We start from the raw sequence: 18,531 nt of genomic DNA on the forward strand, positions 1-18,531 counted from the left end.
TGTGGTAGACGAGACGAGGGGCAAGCAGGCAGAGGGTACCCTGGGTTGTGCTGCAAGCTGTGGTAGACGAGACAAGGGGCAAGCAGGCAGATTAACCTCATAAATGAAATGGAGGGAAGAAAAAGAGTGGGGATGAAATAAAAGGGGAAAATGATTTAATAACCGAACTATTATACCATCGCAACGCACTCCCTTGTCTTCCCACTAAACAAAAGGAAGGGGTCTATCGACACGTATATTAATGGCACAACTGTTTCGGGACATCTATCTGTTGCATGCATGCGGTTCCGAGAACCGCAACACTACCCCCCTCCGTTTTGCCAGACTCGACCTGAGCCGTGAACGTTCGTGTGGCATGCAGGTGTAGGATCCCCCAGTACAGCTTACCTCTGGATCCCCCAGTGCGACATTTTGAATACATGTCCCAAAAATAAATAACCTCGTGCGTTGCGTAACGAAACTAACAGACTCATTAGGACAACTGAGCTACATTGCCGGAAATAAACAAACAAACATGTGGATTAGAACGATATACAGTTCTCATATTGACATTACCCATGGCCCAGGACCTGTGACTTTCGGAGAGAACAATAAAGGCAACATGCGGGGATGAGTGCAGCAGCAGGAATCGATGATCAGGCGTCTTCAGGGCCCTCAATGGTCCTTTGTTTGTTGGTTTTATTTATTTTTCCTGTTCCTGGTTGCTGGAGGCAACTCACCCTTTCACGGCAGGCCACACGCCGTCTCACAGTCCATCTCTGACCTAAAACTTTTAAAAACCACAGTTTGCCATGGATGCTCGCTTTCCATCAACCATTCTTTTTTTCCAACTTCAGTGCCAACTCACCCCCCTCACCCCTCACTCTCACTCTCAAAGCAACCATCCCACTCTTCTCCCTCCAAGCCTCCCTCTCACCTCTTTCAAAAATTCCCCCCTCACCTTTCTCCCACCTTTCATCCCCCTCACTCTTCCTTCTCTAAGTTGCCCCCCTCTCATCCACCAACCTGCCTCCCTCCACTGCCCTCTCACCTCCATCTCTTCACTCCACCTCCTCAAATCCTCAACTGCCATCTTCCTTGTCTCTTGTCCCCCCTCTCTCCCAGCACCACAGAGCCTTTTCTCCTCCTCATTCGGCCCCCTCCCCTCGCTATTCTGCAATACCCCACACTCCTTCAGCAACCCTCCTTACCTCCCCCCCTCGTCCCTCGTCCTACCCTCCCCCGCCCCCTCCACCTCCTGCACCCAAAGCCTCCTCCCCTACCTCTTCATTAAAAGTGTGGACCTCAAATATCCGGGGCCTTCGCTCAAACCTTTCAGATCTTTCCATGCAGGTTGCCACTGACAAACCAGACATTATCTGCCTAACAGAAACTTTCCTCTCCCAAGACGTGTCTGACTCCCAAGTATCTCTCCCTAGTTACTCCCTCCTCCGGTATGACAGACCTGAGCCTCGTCCTGGTGGAGGTGTTGCTCTCTTCATCAAAGACTCTATTCCTCACTCTCCCTGCACTGCTCTCACTCCCCCACACCCCCAGGAATACCTCTGGCTTCGGCTTCCCCTCCACTCCCACCTCATGTTTATATGTGTACTGTACCGTCCACCGAACAGTGATGACTCCATCTACACCTCACTCTCCGAAAACATGGACCATCTTCTATCTTCTCATCCAAACTCTCTCTTCCTCTTATGTGGCGACTTCAATTGTCATCACGCCAGTTGGCTAGGTGTGGGTACCTCTCTCACCTGCCATGGGACATCAGCAAAAGCTTTCTGTGACTCATTGGGACTGACTCAATCGGTCAACTTCCCGACCCGGATCTCAACCAATGGTACTCCATCTCTTCTGGATCTGATTTTGACAAATTTCCCTGACAATATCTGCTGCTCTTCCTTCGCTCCAATTGGTTCTTCTGACCACGTCCTTGTTAAAGTGGACATCTCTCTGGCTGTCATCAGAGAACCACCTCACCGCCGTCGAGTCTGGCATTTCACTCAAGCCGACTGGCAGGGTCTCCGAGCAGCCATCAAACTTACAGACTGGTCTCCTATCACTACTTTCTCAAACATCAACTCATCCTGGGAATTCTTTCAAAGAAACTTGCTCTCCCTCATGCACAGATTTATCCCCTCTCGTGTTCAGTTGTCTTACCCTTCCTCCCGCCCTTGGTTTACTGAAGCTTGTGGTGAGGCAGTTGTCCTGAAACAACTTGCCTTTGCCTCATGGAAAGCAAACCCAACTGAGGGCAATCTCAGTTCTTTCCACAAAGCTCGGAACAAGTGTGTATCTACCCTCAGGAGAGCCAGAAAACAACATCTTTCTCATCTCAAGTCTGAACTCTCAAACCTCTCTCCCTCCTCAAAATCCTGGTGGCGTTTAATCAAATCTGTTTCTGGTGTATGTTCCCCCTCCATCCCCTCCCTTACCTCAAATGGCCGCACTGCTGATTCCACACGTGATAAAGCTGAATGTCTAAACTCGGTGTTTGCAGCTAAATCTTGTGTCCCAAACCCATCACTATCTCTACCCACTTTACCCAGTCGCACCCAACTGTCCCTGGACTCTGTATCCTTTTCTCCTGACAAGGTGGAGAGCTCGCTTTCAAACCTCGAGTCAGATTCTGCAACCGGTCCAGACGGCATCAGCCCACGTGTCCTCAAAGCCTGCTCTTCTGCTCTTGCTCACCCTCTCTCTGTTCTATTCACCCTCTCATTTTCCCAAGGTCATCTGCCATCTGCTTGGAAATCTGCTAACATCACTGCCCTGCATAAAAAAGGTGCAAAAACAGATCCCTGTAACTACAGACCAATCAGCCTTCTCCCAATCATCAGCAAGGTTATGGAATCCATCATTGCTTCAGACATGAAATCCTTCCTCTTCTCCAATGGCTTGATTTCCAATCATCAATTTGGTTTCAGACCAGGTCACTCTACCCTGGATATGCTGCTACTGCTCTCCCATCAATGGATGGAGGTCCTCAATGCCAGACAGGAAATCCGAGCCGTATCCCTGGACATATCACGTGCTTTTGACACAGTCTGGCACCCTGCCCTACTCACCAAACTCTCTTCCCATGGTATTCAAGGCCATCTCCACTCATGGCTCGCAGACTTCCTCTCCTGTCGCAGTCAACGTGTGGCCCTAAACGGAGTTCTTTCATCCCCTCTTCCTGTGCAGGCTGGAGTTCCTCAAGGTAGCGTTCTGGGCCCTGTTCTTTTTCTGGTTTTCATCAATGATCTCTCGGACTCTCTGGAAAATCCTCTATTTCTCTTTGCCGACGACTCCACCCTCTGCCGTACCATCTGTCATCCCTCAGACCGGCAAGCAGCAGCTTCTTCGCTCACTGCAGATCTGGATAAAATCACAAACTGGTCCAACACGTGGAACATGTCTTTCAATCCACACAAATCTCACACTCTCACTATGTCTCTTCGAAAGGACCGTTTACAAAACCCCCCATCCACTTTCTCAACAATCCTCTGGAAGAAGTCTTTTCTTTCAAGCTTCTGGGTCTCACTATCTGCCATGACCTTTCCTGGGAAAGTCACATTTCCAACCTTGCCTCAAAAGCCAGTCGCCGACTGGGAATCCTCCGTCGTGCAAAGTCCTTCCTCGGCCCTCTTGAGCTCCTGACTACTTACAAAGCTTTTGTCCGTAGCCTGATGGAGTACTGCTCTCCCCTCTGGGCTGGTGCTCCTGCCTCCCACCTTTCTCGACTTCACGCTGTCGAAACCAGGGCTTTTAAGATCATTGGCATCTCCCGCAATGAAGCTGAGTCTTTGGGCCTCTCACTCAATCACCGCAGGTTGGTCGGTGGTCTTTCTGTCTTCTACCGACTCCTCTCCAGCCTTGCCCCCCTGCTCTCTCTGCGATTTGTCCCAACCACATTTCCACAGGGCGCTCAAGGTCCGCCAACAACCCCCTTCTGGTAAAACTACCAAAATCACGAATCACTGCTCATCTTCACTCTTTCATTCCTCTTTTTTCCCGCCTTTGGAATAAACTTCCTCACTCTATTCTTTCCCATTCTTCCCTCCAGGCTTTCAAAACAGCTGTTCACCACCACCTCTTATCTTCCCCCATCCAAATCCTCGATCTTTTCTACCCCCGATAATCCACCCAAGCCCACTTCCTTCAATTCTCCTGCTTTCCTTCCTGAAAGTCCCTGTAATGTCCATCTTCTCCTCGCCATGTTCCCCGTCCCATCCCCATCCCTCTCCCTTCCACAGTTCACCTGTGTCTGTTCCCCAATGTTTTGTCCCTTCCACTCCCACCCCTCTTGTCTCATGCCTCCTTGCTGTGAGTTGTGTGTTAGCTCTCATACGAGCCTCGACCAAGGTATACAAAAAAAAAAAAAAAAAAAAAAAAAAAATTTGAACTGGCCTTTATACAACAAGGACATGGATGTCCAATTTCGTATACAATTTCGTGGCTGGGCAGCGTGGCTCCACTGGCAGGTCTACCCACCTGCCGAACTCGATCTTCGGCACCCCCGGGTCGCTGAGGCTGTCTGCGAGCCTACCTACTCCTTATGAATGTGGGGAATGCCCTTCCTGGCATTTCCGTGTCGATGCCCACATGGCATTTTGGCGCTCTGGGTCCCTTTCCCGTGGGTACCCGTGCCCATTACACTAACTCGGTCGCTTCGTCCCTTGGCCGACTCCAGCCGACTACTTCGGTGCCAGGCGTGCCCTCCACTAATTGCGCATATTTCCTCAGCCACGCTCCCAGCCGGTCAATAGTCTCGTGCACCCGACAAAAAGGTTTCGTAAATTCGTTTCCTAAAAAGCTTTCATCAAATACACCTGGTCCCAAATGCCACATTCGGACCTGAAAATTTTAATCTTGTTCAAAGAATTTTAAATGTTACCACCTCCTGATTCTGTCAGTTACGTGAGAATGACCCAAAAATAACTCCGTTATGGAGGGAAGATTGTCGATAAATACAAAAACAGAAAATAAAGAACGTTGATTCGTATCGAGGGAATAATCATCGACGAACTCGGACTCGTTTTTCACTTTCACAACACAATCTAAAACACAAACAATCCGTTAAAACGAAACGTTCAATGTTTGAACTTATTTTAAATCATGGACACGTGATGTGGCGGGAACCAATCAGACACCGCGATCTCGCGGTTCGCTTTTTCCCCAAACAGCTCGCGCTCTTCACTCGGTTACCACAGCGTACCGTCCTTCACACGACACGACGTGCGGTCCACCATGACCTGAGATCTCAGAGAGAACACCCCGGGATCCACGAGCGGCTCCGATGGAGGATACGTGGTCGGTCCGGGAGGTTCTCCGGAAGACCGCGGGTCCATGGTCGGTTCACCCGAGGACAAGGGGGTCCAGACCCGGTACGTGACGTTCACTCCGTACCGAGAACTTGTGTTTCCCGTGCTGATCCGTGCTGTGTACTAACACAGGAACTCATTGATTGAGTGAATGTCACGATGTCTGGAGCGGAGCCGGAATTGAATTGTGAATGGAAATCCCATCCATGACACGTTACCCTCCCTCTTGACTTGAACATGTGATGTATGACATCATTATATACCTCATCACTTCATTCATCATTCGATTCCTCTTTAATCTCGTTTACAACAAATCAGATGAAGATTTACTTGTGATGATGGGCCTCTGCACCGGCACACAATGGCCTGTTCTTGAGGACTGCAGTGGCATATTTAACGTCCTCGAGGAATCACTGGATGAGAAGACAAGAGACTTCCCTTTGCTTTCAGAGGAAGGTATGCTCACTGATGCAACACCTTCCCTGTGCATCACCAGGTTGGGAGTTTATAGCTCGTCCTGTACCAACCTTATTTAAGGCCAAATTATGTTCAATATTATATTTAAAGATGTGAAGGGTGAACTGAGTTACCACTAAACCAGGAGGCTGTTTGTAAAGTAGAGTTGGTGAGAGTTTACCAGGAAACTAATTAATTCTGCTCGATGGATGGAAGTCACAAGTTCAAGGTCGAGGTTTGACCCAAAATCATTTTTCCCGAAATTTTGACCTGAAGCTGTGACGTTGACCTTTGACCCGCTGTAAGAACTGTTATGAAACCATTGTCACGGGATAGGTGTGTTTGTAGCGACTCTGTTTATCTGTTTTGGTAAAATATCATAAAGGTATACCTGGTGTTTGTTTCATCGTTAAGGTGGTGGGCTTGGTTTACTTGGGTCCTGAGTTCAAATCCCACTTGGCTGTTGAATTAATGCCAGGTGGGGTTGACTCAGCTTGTCATCCTTCTGAGGTTGGCAAAGTGATACCAGCTTGCTGGGATGATTGAGCCGTTTGAGTATCCTGTGTTAGAGTGGTCACCTGTCCAGGATTGTGTCCAATAACCCAGGTGACTGCTGTCGCAGCACTGATGCTCCCTCTGTACAGAGTGTGGTCTTCAGGGATCGATCATAAAGGACACTTTTAACAACATTACCCATCACTGAGGGTCAGGGACTTGAACTCTCATGAGCACCTACCTAATTAAATAATTTATAGTCTATCATAACTTCTTTTAATTGAGGAAAGTGTGAAATGTAAAATATAAAGCTTAATTCGTGTTTTTTACTTGTTTACCAGCAAATACTTCCTGTCGCTTCGCTGATGGGAATATTCAAGGGAAGAGGGAGAGGAGGTCGGGAGAGGAAGGAGTTGACGAGGGAAAGGAGGGATGGGAAGGATGGAGGAGAGGAGGGAGATGAGAGGGGATGGAGGTGAGAGGGGAAGAGGGAGAAAGAGGGAATAAAAGGATAGAGGAGGAAGAGTGGTGGGAGAGACACGGATAGGGTGAGTCGAGAGAGGGTGAGGAGAGAGACCAAAAGTGGTAAGGGAGAGGGATAGGGATGAGAGAGAGAGAGAGAGAGAGAGAGAGAGAGAGAGAGAGAGAGAGAGAGAGAGAGAGAGAGAGAGAGAGAGAGAGAGAGAGAGAGAGAGAGAGAGAGAGAGAGAGAGAGAGAGAGAGAGATGGATAGGGGTGGGATAGAGAGGGATAGGGGCTGGAGAGGGAGAAGGGAGAGGAGGAGGGGAGAGGAGGGGGATCCAGGCAGATGTGAGCCGAGTTTAACACCCATGCGGGACACAACACACACATTTATGAATCACCCTGCCTGTGAAACACCGGGATGACAGTTCATAGCTGGGTCGGGATTCAAACCCAGGCGAGACAGCTGAGAGCGATCATGCGTACCTCTTGGCTTCCCTGCCGTGATCTGGTAATACATTGCTGTTGAGGAGGGGGAGGCGGCACAAGGGGATGGGAAAGCAGCATGAGGGGGAGCGGCATCGTGAGGGGGGGAAGGCAGCTTGATTGGAGCAGAAGGCAGTACGAGGGAAGGGGAATGTTTCATTTCACTCATTTCAAGCGGAGGTTCAAACCAAAGTTAACAACAATGAACTTTGCAGCGAAGCGGAGGTGATTTTTGCTCACGCCAGATGGAGATGGAAGCAGCAAGGATGGTTCATGAAGATGATGTCAGTTGACTTCCAAGCAGAGGGAAGATGACCCCGGGAAAATGATGGAGTGAATGGAGCAGAATGTTTGAGAGGACAACGTGCTGCCATTTGATGAAACCGTCAGGGAAGCAACGGGTACTTGTACTGGTGGAATCCATAAAGCTCAATTATTATTCCGCCCCCCGGAGGGAGGGAGCGGGATATTGTAATCGTCCGGTTTGTTTGTTGGGTCGTCGATCTTGTCGAAAAAACAAATGTCAAAAAACAATTTTTTTTGATTTTTTTTTTCGACCCTTATTATTATCAGTATTTCCGTCGATATGTTTGTCTGTTGGATTCGCTGGAGTACCCTTATTGTCGGGTCTGTTGGATTCGTTAGAGTACCTTTATTTTCGGGTTTTCCGTCTGTTGGGTGGTCGCCAGAGTACCCTTATTGGCGGGTTTTCCGTCTGTTGGATTCGCTAGATATCCCTTATTGTCGGGTTTTCCGTCTGTTGGGTGGTCGCCAGAGTACCCTTATTGTCGGGTTTTCCGTCTGTTCGGTGGTCGCGAGAATACCCTTGTTGTCGGGTTTTCCCTCTGTTGGATTCGCGAGATATCCATTATTGTCGGGTTTTCCGTCTGTTGGGTGGTCGCCAGAGTACCCTTATTTTCGGGTTTTCCGTCTGTTGGGTAGTCGCGAGAGTACCCTTATTGTCGGGTTTTCCGTGTGTGTGTGTGTGTGTGTGTGTGTGTGTGTGTGTGTGTGTGTGTGTGTGTGTGTGTGTGTGTGTGTGTGTGTGCGTGTCTGCAACGCGAGGTTCCACAGCACAAACCAGCAAACCGATTTCGATGAAACTTGGCGCACAGGTGCCATATGGGCTGGGAGTGTGCGCGTTTGAGTTTCGTTGCTGAGCAACCACCCGTTGCTATGCAGCGGCCGAAAAACCGCGTTCACTATTTTCAATACTTGTCCTACAGTTTTGAATGTGGAGAAACGAGACTTCGGAATCAAACAGTTCGAGATATTTAGAAAATTTTACTCGAGAGTAATTTTACTTTTACTTGATTTAGGTTTTTTTTTTCGAAATGGTCGTCCTTCAAAAATAGGGTGTCCATTTACTGTCATTTTTTATGAGGAGTGCCAGTTGGCAAAATACGCAATAGGAAAAATCTTGCCAGACAGGAACAATTGTATGTGAACCAATACGTCTTGGCTATGAATCTTCGTCGGTGGATCGGTCAGAATGAAAAGCATCGTATCCAATGCTTCGATCCTCGCGGATCCCTCGTGGCCGACCGGCTTGTCTGTTGGCTGCTGTTAGAGCACCCTTATTCTGGACATTTCCATCTGTCTGTCTGTCCGCGAAACTTTGGTCAAGCCAAGGGACTAAACCACTCAACCGATTCCAATGTAATTTGGTGGGGAGGACCAATATTTCTGGGAATCGTGTGCTTTCGAAAATGGGACCCCGGGCCCAAGCAACGGCAGAGCAACGGCCCTTTAGAGTGGTCAAAAAATCGAAAAGATAAAAAAAAATCGAAAAATCGAAGCCTAGAGTTCTGTGCGCATTCTATCTCGCTCCCTTCATGCCAATTTGCAGCCCTAACAAAAAATATTTGTCGGAGGAGATAGGTTTTGGGCGAGTACATGTCGAACATTTCAGAAACGGTTAATTGCGTATATCTCTAAGAGAAAGAGTGTTATTTTGATGAAACTTGGGTGACATGTGAACAATGTGGCCGCATGTACACAAAAATGAATGGTTGCTATGCACACCATCCGTTGCTTAGCAACAGCTAAAATACTTTATCGCACAAAAAAATCAATACCTCCGAAACTGGACCTCCGAAGGACCTGTTTTTTTGTGCCCAAGGAGAATGTCTTGCAGCATCATCTAAAAAAATAAAATCTTTAGCGAATAGATAAATGGAATTACCAGGGCTGCCATTTGTTAGAGTCTCTTTGGAAACATGCCTGGAATTTCACAAGGCGGGTTTCTGGGCGCAAACGAAGAGGGCTGTGATAATCATATTTATTGTGCTAAATTGATTGATAGCATGTACATGAATATCGGCTAGTCGCGTCGGCCAGCTTTCCATCGAGAGCGAGCAGCCATGTCGCCGAACGGCTTTTGTCTGTCTGTTGGGGAGTCGATCTCGTCGAAAAAAAAAAATTAAAAAATTTTTTTTTTGAAATTTGTTCTCCCCTTATTATCAGTATTTCCGTCGATATTGAGAAGTCGATCGAGTCGAAATATATATATATATATATTTTTTGAGATTTGTTCTTCCCTTATCAGTATTTAAAATGGCGATTTCAGTTAATACAATGGCGATTTCGATGAAACTTAGTTGGTTGGTTTATACCATGACCTGGTTGTGTGCAAATGAGAACCGTTGCTCTGGGCATCACCGTTGCCTAGCAACGGGACTTTTAAATTTTTGAAAAATCATAAAAAAATTATTTTTTCGAAAATCAAAAATCGTGCCAAGAGCGACTGTGGGCAGTACATTCAGCCATATTGTCAAATTATCCTATTAAAATCAGCCATCAGCCGGATCCTATTAAAACTGTCGTAGAAGGTTGAGTTTGAATGAACCCTGGTCAAAAACAATTAAAAAACGAAGTTCATTTTTTCTCAGAGACTATGAGTCAGATTTCCATGAAACTGGCATGGTAGGTTCATGGTATGTCCTAGTGATGTGTGAGAAAGAATTGTTGCTATGGACCCCTCCGTTGCCTAGCAACGGCCGAAAAACCTCTAAATGTGGGGGAATTTTAACGAAAAACAATCTGCAGCATTAACCCTTGAAGCGAGAATCATGAATTTTCTTGTGCTTAATCCTCAGGTCATTCCCCATCGAACGGGCCCATCGCATCAGGTTCTATTGGGTAGGCGACTACCCATGTCCGCCTACCGGCTTGTTTGTCTGTTGGGTCGTCGATCCAGTCGAAAAAAAAAAATTTTGAAATTTGTTCTCCCTTTATTATCACTTTTTCCGTCGATATGTTTGTCTCTCTGTTCGGTCCAGTGCTCCGTTAATACAATGGCTATTTCAATGAAACTTGGTTGGTAGGTTCATACCATGACCAAGTTGTGTGCAAATGAGAGCCGTTGCTATGGACCCATCTGTTGCCAAGCAACGGGACTTTGAATTTTTTGAAATTTTTCGATTTCGATGAAACTTGGTTGGTAGGTTCATACCATGACCAAGTTGTGTGCAAATGAGAACCGTTGCTATGAACCCATCCGTTGCCTAGCAACGGGACTTTGAAACGTTTTGAAATTTTTGAAAAATCATAAAAAATTTATTTTTTCGAAAATCAAAAATCTGGCCACGAGCGACTGTGGGTAGTACATTCAGCCATATTGTCAAAAATTTCCAGCCGGATCCTATGAAAACTGTCGGAGAAGATAGACTTTGAATGAACCCTGGTCGAAAACAATAAAAAACGAAGTTCGTTATATCTCAGAGACGATGAGTCAGATATACATGAAACTGGAATGGTAGGTTTATGGTATGTCCAAGTTATGTGTGAGAAAGAACCGTTGCTATGGACCCCTCCGTTGCGTAGCAACGGCCGGAAACCCATGTCCACCTACCGGCTTGTCTGTCTGTCTGTCTGTCCCGAGCATAGCTCCGTGGGTGTTGATCCGATCCTGATAAAAGTTTGGTGGGAGGTACATATCATGATCCAGTTGTGTTTTCCTGAGAATGGGCGTGGTGCGCCCATTATGGGCGGAGCCACGCCCAAAAAAACGTGTTATTAGCGGGTAGCCAATTTCAATTTGCATCTTCTCCGAGGGGGTTTGTTGAATCTGGCAGTGGTTTCGGTATTTGGTCAGCCGAATGGCACCTGCATAGCCCCACGGAGGTCGATTTTTCATTTTCGCCCCAAGGTCAAGGTCACAAGGTCACAAACTTAGAAAATTGCGAATTTTGTCATAAAAATCCATCTTCTCCGAGGGGTTTGTCGAATTGGCAGGGGTTTCGGAATTTGGTTAGCCCAATGGCACCTGCATAGCCCCACAGAGCTCGATATTTCATTTTTCTCCCAAGGTCAAGGTCACAAGGTCACGAACTTAAAAAATTGCGAATTTTGACATAAAAATCATACGACCGCCCAAACTTTGAGAGCGAGGATGACAATATTTTTTTGCATAATCTTGAGATCATTCCCCACCGAAAGTCTTGAAACCATTTTGCTCTGTCTCGAACACCTTGCCCATGGCGCCCCCTTCAAGTTTGTTTTTACGCCGATTTCATCAAAGTATGGATAATCCGAGGAGTGCGAAATGCCATATAGCCTATATAACGTTATATTGTTCCTGGAATGTTCAAGAGGAAGTTTTGCATCAAAGGTCATAATCCTTGACCTTTGACCTTTAAAGTTCACAAAGGTCAAATTTTTAAAGTTGTGGGAATAGAACCAGGTTTTCGACCTTCTTTGACGAACTAACTCCATTAAGCTATAGCACGTATCCTGTTTCCTTATTTTAATGTCCACAACATTGTTTTGTGACCATTGAAGGTTATGCAAAAGTAAAATATTGAAAGTTGTTGAACGAAACCGGGTTTTCTGCATTTTGCAGCGAATAACCCGTCACTCGTACCACATCATGTTGATCATTTTTATCACTTGGTCAAAAATTATCACATTGTCTCATCCTTGACTTCTGAAGCAATCTACATCGTCAAATACCGCTCGTGAACCATCGTCGTCTTCAGACTTGTTATTTATTATCTTTATCTTTCCAGCTATCATTTCCAGATTGAGTTTGTTTTCAACACCCAAGCTCTCGAGGTCTTTGTCTCCAATTTTGTGTTTGTTTTTTTACATTTTGAATTCTCTTTTTCAGTTTTGGGTTTGTCTTTCCTTTCCTGAACTGATGTATTTGTCCAATGTGTTCAATGTGTCTGTTTGTGTTTGTGTCTGTCTGTCTATGTGTCCACGCCTTCATATTTTCACTTTAAAAATTGATTTCTCTGTTTCCGCTTGTCCGATCGATGCAAAATTTTAAGCATCGGAGGAACTCCCGATGGAGAATGTTTTTATTGTTAACATTGTCGTCATGTGTCACATGGTATGGCAGCCATATTTAATTAAAGGGAAAAATTGAATATCATTTTCTGAAACCACTCAACGAAAATAATTGAAACTTTGCACATGTTATCAACTCCCCATGGGGTATATAGTGTGATAATGATGATATCATCAGTGTAGTGTAATTCCAGCCATGATTGGTTTAATTGAAATCCTTCTCTGAAAAATCTGAAACTTCCTTTATCTGACCTTTGACCAGACGTGAGTGAATAATTACATTTTTGACGTTCATAACCCATTCTAAGAAACAATGTGATATAATAGGGTGCATGGATGTGGGCCATGATAGTCGTGCGCCATAATAGTGGGGTGTTGAGTTAATAATGGTAATTTTGTTCAGAATGAACGTGCAAGGTGAGACTATGTGCTCTCGGAGTGCTGTTCAACTTTTAAAAGTGATTTATTGATGTTTTTGCTCCATTGTTAATTTGCAGAGAATATAATTGAAAAGTCTTCAAGTATCAACTGTTCCTCGTCATTTGACAGAGAAGTTTCTTTCGATCATCACCTGACAGAGACTTTCTGTCAGGATGTTGACAAGTTTCGGGGTGTGTCTACAAACAACAACAACAACTGCGACAGGTTTATCAATGTCTTGCAACAGGAGAGCCAAAGAAGTGAGAAGACAAACAATTTTGCTGTTTCCAACAAAGACTTCACCTCCTCATCATGTTTAAAAGGATGTGTTGAAATATGCGCAGGTGAGACGTCATACAGGTGCACTGTGTGTCAGAAGGGATTTGCTTCTTCTTCATATCTGTTGACACATCAAACGTTGCACACCGGTGAGAAACCCTACAAGTGTTCACAATGCAGGAAGGCTTTTTGTTCTTCATCAAATTTATATCGTCATCAAAAAATACATACGGGGTGTAAACCCTTCAGGTGTTCTGTGTGTAACAAGGCGTTTAATCAATCATCAAGTTTATATAAACATGGACGAATACATTCCGGGGAGAAACCCCACAAGTGTCCTGTGTGCTCGAAGGCCTTTTATTCGTCATCAGGTTTAAATTATCATCAAAATACACATTCTGGGTATAAACCCTACAAGTGTTCTGTGTGTAACAAGGCGTTTAATCAATCATCAAGTTTACAAAACCATGAACGAATACATTCCGGGGATAAACCATACAAGTGTTCTGTGTGCTCGAAGGCCTTTTTTTCTTCACCAGCTTTAAATTATCATCAAAATACACATTCTGGGTATAAACCCCACAAGTGTTCTGTTTGCAACAAAACATTTTTTTCTTTATCAACTTTACATAACCATGAACGAATACATACGGGGTGTAAACCCTACACGTGTTCTGTTTGTTACAAAGCGTTTAATCAATCATCAAGTTTACATAACCATGAACGAATACATTCCGGTGATAAACCCTTCAAGTGTTCTGTGTGCTCGAAGGCCTTTTTTTCTTCACCAGCTTTAAATTATCATCAAAATACACATTCCGGGAATAAACCCTACAAGTGTTCTGTTTGTAACAAGGCGTTTAATCAATCTTCAAATTTACAAAACCATGAACGAATACATTCCGGGAATAAACCCCACAAATGCTCTGTTTGTGATAAGGCGTTTTCGCAATCATCAACTTTATCTCGTCATCAAAAAATACACACGAAGATACAACAGAGGTGTGAATCCCGTGTTGTCAGGGAAATGACCAAATACCGGGATCTGGAAAATGAAGTCAAAATAACCTGGAAGTTGAAGAGTGTCCACATTGTGTCAGTGATACCTGTGGCAACTGGAGTGATGATGAAGAACCTCTGTTAGATCTTCCAAAATATCCCTGGGAATGAATATTACCACAAAATAACTCGAGTTAGAGACTGTCTGGGGTTCAGTGACGATCCTGAAAATAACCACCGGAACAAAACTCTGAGAACAAGAAAACTAAAACTTGCTCGAACAAACATGACCCTTTCCCAAAATGTATGTGGATACACACACACACACACACAACCACATGAATACACTCAAACAATCACACAAATACACTCAAACACACACAATCATACCAACACACAATCACGTTATACATCTTTTTTACACATACAAAAATACACACACCTTTTATACCTTTTATACATATAGATTTTAAACTTGAACTGGAATCCTATTTTGTTTCTCAAACTTTGGGATATCTTAAATCCCATATCTGTGTTTGTTCTTCCTCTTGTCGGGAGTTCTTCACATCACCTGTCAGGGTTTATTCTTTGCACGTCCTTATGATCAGGTGTACAGGTGTGAATCATTAAATTGTTTGTTTTTCCCAATCGTTTCAGCCCTCATCTTTGATAACTTTCCCATTATTTATTTTACCAAGTTACACTACTCGCACACAGGTGCATCCTTGGAGATGAGTTTCAGCAACATACTGCAGTTGCGAAGGAGAAAATGCTCTCACATCGAGGGAAAAACTGAAGGAACCTCGTGAATACAGGGGGCTGTGTTTATTTATATAAAAAACATTGATAAACAAGAAAAAGAGCAATCAGAGATTGCAGACCCTCGCCAGAACTTGTCTTGTGTGGTGTTGGTGAACTTTTATGCGGTGGATGTTGTGTGACGTTTGTGTACTGGTGTGTTACATAATGAAGAAGAGACATAATTAGAACTGCCACTTTATAACTGCTGGCAGTGATGACCGGGTTCCAAGAAGTCCCGCTTTGATGCAACCCCACTTTGATCGGACACCTGACCCTGACCCTGACCCGTGAAGTGTTTTTTTTATTAATTGTTAAATTAAATTGAGAATGGGATTAAAATAAATTCAAATCAAATGGAAGACCAAACAGATACAGTCCTGCATTGGAGTAATCAGAAGGAACTCACACAAGCAAAAATAAAAGATGAAGTCATCAGTAGAAACCTGGATATGATTCACTTTTCAGCTGTTACTCCTCCACCCTCAAACCCGTTCAGGAACAGCCAAGTGAGGTTGATTAACATAAAATAAAACAACCCCATATCAAAAAAATTAATAATTCTGGCTGCAAGACCATACATCCAATCAAGTTGAAATTTAAAACATGTATTCCCCGTCACTACTAGAATTTAAAACATGTATTCCCCATCACTACTAGAATTTAAAACATGTATTCCCCATCACTACTAGAATTTAAAACATGTATTCCCCATCACTACTAGAATTTAAAACATGTATTCCTCATCACGACTAGAATTTAAAACATGTATTCCCCATCACTACTAGAATTTAAAACATGTATTCCCCATCACTACTAGAATTTAAAACATGTATTCCTCATCACGACTAGAATTTAAAACATGTATTCCTCATCACGACTAGAATTTAAAACATGTATTCCCCATCACTACTAGAATTTAAAACATGTATTCCCCATCACGACTAGAATTTAAAACATCTATTCCCCGTCACTACTAGAATTTAAAACATGTATTCCCCATCACTACTAGAATTTAAAACATGTATTCCCCGTCACTACTAGAATTTAAAACATGTATTCCCCATCACGACTAGAATTTAAAACATGTATTCCCCATCACGACTAGAATTTAAAACATGTATTCCCCATCACTACTAGAATTTAAAACATGTATTCCCCATCACTACTAGAATTTAAAACGTGTATTCCCCATGAAGTTTTATGTCGACATTCAGCGGTTCCAGAGAAAACATTATTTCATATTCTTTAAATCCAATATGGCTGCCAAACCATGTGACATGAATTATTCCTTAACCTGGTGCACACATGCTTGGGGAACATTTAGGTGAAGTTTTCTCTTGATCTGTCCAGCCATTCTGGGGAAGAAGGTTTTATATTGTTGCGGGGTCGGGTGAGAAGACCACTTGGTGGGGGTTCGATCCCCCTTCGTCGATTCCCACCAGACTCCCTGGAATTGGAGGCCGTCGCTCACGGATAATTCCGTGACGCGGCGGGTCGCTTAACCCACCGTGGACGCTAATAACTCAATCGTGTGACCTCGGGTCCTCCCGTCGAGAATCAGGTTACCTAATTAACCATGCGGTTTAACCACCGGGAAACCACACCCTCAGTACGCCTTGTCCGAACCGGATCACTCCACCGCAGTGTTTACCAAACTTTTTTGAGCGCGACCCAACTCCGGGTGTGGTGAAAATCTCGCGACCCAAGCTTCAATCAGCGTCTTTTTCCACGAAACATAAAATCATAATAAAATCAGACAAACAGCGCTAATACATACTATATTAGTGCGAGAGGTGTAATTGCAGCTTCGTCTGCATGATGTCTTCGATGCGGGGCTCGATCTTGCTGAGCGCAATGCGCATGTCGTGGCCGGGGTCGAGGCGATTGCGCGCCTTGGTTTTGATGACCGTCAGCATCGAAAAGCCTTGCTCACGCAGATACGTGGTCGCAAACGGGAGCAGAACATTCATGACTTCAGCGCCGATTATGGGCTTTTCTTTCTTGACCGCAGTCCAGAACTCTCCAAGTGACGCTTTGTCGTAGAGTTGTCGATGGAACTCGTCGTGATGCAGCTCGATGAACTCTTCCTGCAGTCCATGGGCATCCTCAGACAGGGCGTCAACCTTAGCCTGGAACAGATTCCTGATCCAGTGCTGGGACGCCAGATCTCTGTCCAGGATGTAGCGATCGAACTCGGTGATCAGGTTCTCCAAATGGTTCACCAGGATGGGCTTGATCGCATCGAGCACTCCAATCTCGTCGTCCTCCCACTCCTCCAAGTACTCGTTCAATGACGGAAACACCGCTGTTCTTCTGCGCTCCAGTTTCCCCTTCCAGAGCAGCAGCTTTTCCTTGAAGGTCGACAGTTTCTCGGAGAGCGTGATGATGTTTTGATCCCTGCCTTGCATGGATGTGTTCAGTTCGTTCACTGAGGCGAAGACGTCGTTGAGGTAGCAGACTTTCAGCATCCAGGGCTTCTCGTGGAACCGGATGGCATGGCGATGGTTCTTCTCGTTGAGGAATATCTGCAGCTCTATATCTCGCGAAAGGTCGACGATGTGGCTGCGAATCGTGTTGTCGGACAGCGAGATGGACTGCATTTTCTTGGGCGCGTCGTCGCGGCAGACGAGTCTGGCCATGTCCATGGCTGCGGGCTTGACGAGCTGTTCGCCGATCGTGTGCGGCTTCATCTTCCTTGCGATGCGCTGCGCGACGAGGAAGGATGCCTGCTCCTGCCTGCTCCAGCGTCGCTTGCTTGGCGGCCAAAAGCACTGCATTCGTCGCCGGCTCAAACCGGCTCCGCTTCAGAGCCGCTTCTCGGCGCTCGAAAAACTCACGATCCTTGTTGACGTGCTCCGCGTGCTTCGTCGCCAGATGCCTCTTCAGTTTGTTTTCCTTCAGCGATTCGTTGGACAGCACTTCGAAGCACAACACACATTGTGGCTTCACAGAATCACGATCACTGATAGAAGTGAAGCCCACATCCAAAAATGCTTGATTGTAGGAACGCTTTGCCATCCTGCAAAACGAAAGAGGCGACTAGATCAGTCAGTGGAGTCAGTGTCAAGGCGAACTGACACAAAACACGCAACGCAATGTGGAGCAGAAAACTGCGCTGCGCAGTCCAGCCAGCAAGGCAGATCACACAAAACAGCGTCTCGACTTGTCGGTCAGCCAATGTGAAGTGACCGGACTGAGTTCGTCACCTCACGAAATTACTTAGATTGCAGAGAGAGCGAGTAATTGGAAAGGCGAGCTGGCGAAATGATTGGCCTGCAGTTAACCGTTTTGGGCGGGTGCAAAGTCCTGAACGGCAAGAGTAGGTAGAAACGGAAGTGTATCTGCACCTCGGGCTGAATTATCGAGTGGAAGGGTACCAAACGGCATTGTCCTACGATGTGGCGTTTGCACAATTGCCTTTTACCCGCTTGATTTAGAAAAAATATTTTTTTTGCCGTGGTCCTCGCGACCCATTTTTGGACCCTTTGCAACCCACGTTTGGGTCGCGACCCATAGTTTTGAAAACACAAATCTACCGGATCGG

At 45.3% G+C, this 18,531-nt stretch overlaps 2 protein-coding genes across 2 annotated transcripts; one reads left to right on the top strand and one right to left on the bottom strand.

Annotated features, from left to right (window-relative positions):
- Positions 1-5,149: 5,149 nt before the first annotated feature.
- LOC147007678 (uncharacterized) lies at positions 5,150-14,834 on the top strand. The gene is made up of 3 exons (XM_085866601.1): positions 5,150-5,360; positions 5,616-5,753; positions 12,986-14,834. The coding sequence occupies exons 1-3, from the start codon at positions 5,273-5,275 to the stop codon at positions 14,329-14,331; spliced, it is 1,572 nt and encodes a 523-aa protein (XP_085722727.1). The 5' UTR covers positions 5,150-5,272; the 3' UTR covers positions 14,332-14,834.
- A 1,934-nt stretch (positions 14,835-16,768) lies between these two features.
- On the bottom strand, positions 16,769-17,764 carry LOC147007679 (protein FAM200A-like). The gene has a single exon (XM_085866602.1). The coding sequence runs from the start codon at positions 17,762-17,764 to the stop codon at positions 16,769-16,771; it is 996 nt and encodes a 331-aa protein (XP_085722728.1).
- Positions 17,765-18,531: the final 767 nt, after the last annotated feature.

This window comes from Eptatretus burgeri, unplaced genomic scaffold, assembly GCF_056783735.1.
Source record: "Eptatretus burgeri isolate ZD-2024b unplaced genomic scaffold, Ebu_testis_v1 Ebu_testis_scaffold_50, whole genome shotgun sequence".
NCBI lineage: Eukaryota > Metazoa > Chordata > Myxini > Myxiniformes > Myxinidae > Eptatretus > Eptatretus burgeri.

Excerpts from the sequence above, each read along its gene's own strand:
- LOC147007678 (XM_085866601.1), top strand. The coding sequence starts at position 5,273 with ATGGAGGATACGTGGTCGGTCCGGGAGGTTCTCCGGAAGACCGCGGGT. Across the intron at positions 5,361-5,615 it reads GACAAGGGGGTCCAGACCCG|ATGAAGATTTACTTGTGATG; the intron begins GTACGTGACGTT and ends ACAACAAATCAG. Across the intron at positions 5,754-12,985 it reads CCCTTTGCTTTCAGAGGAAG|AGAATATAATTGAAAAGTCT; the intron begins GTATGCTCACTG and ends GTTAATTTGCAG.
- LOC147007679 (XM_085866602.1), bottom strand. The coding sequence starts at position 17,764 with ATGCAGTGCTTTTGGCCGCCAAGCAAGCGACGCTGGAGCAGGCAGGAG.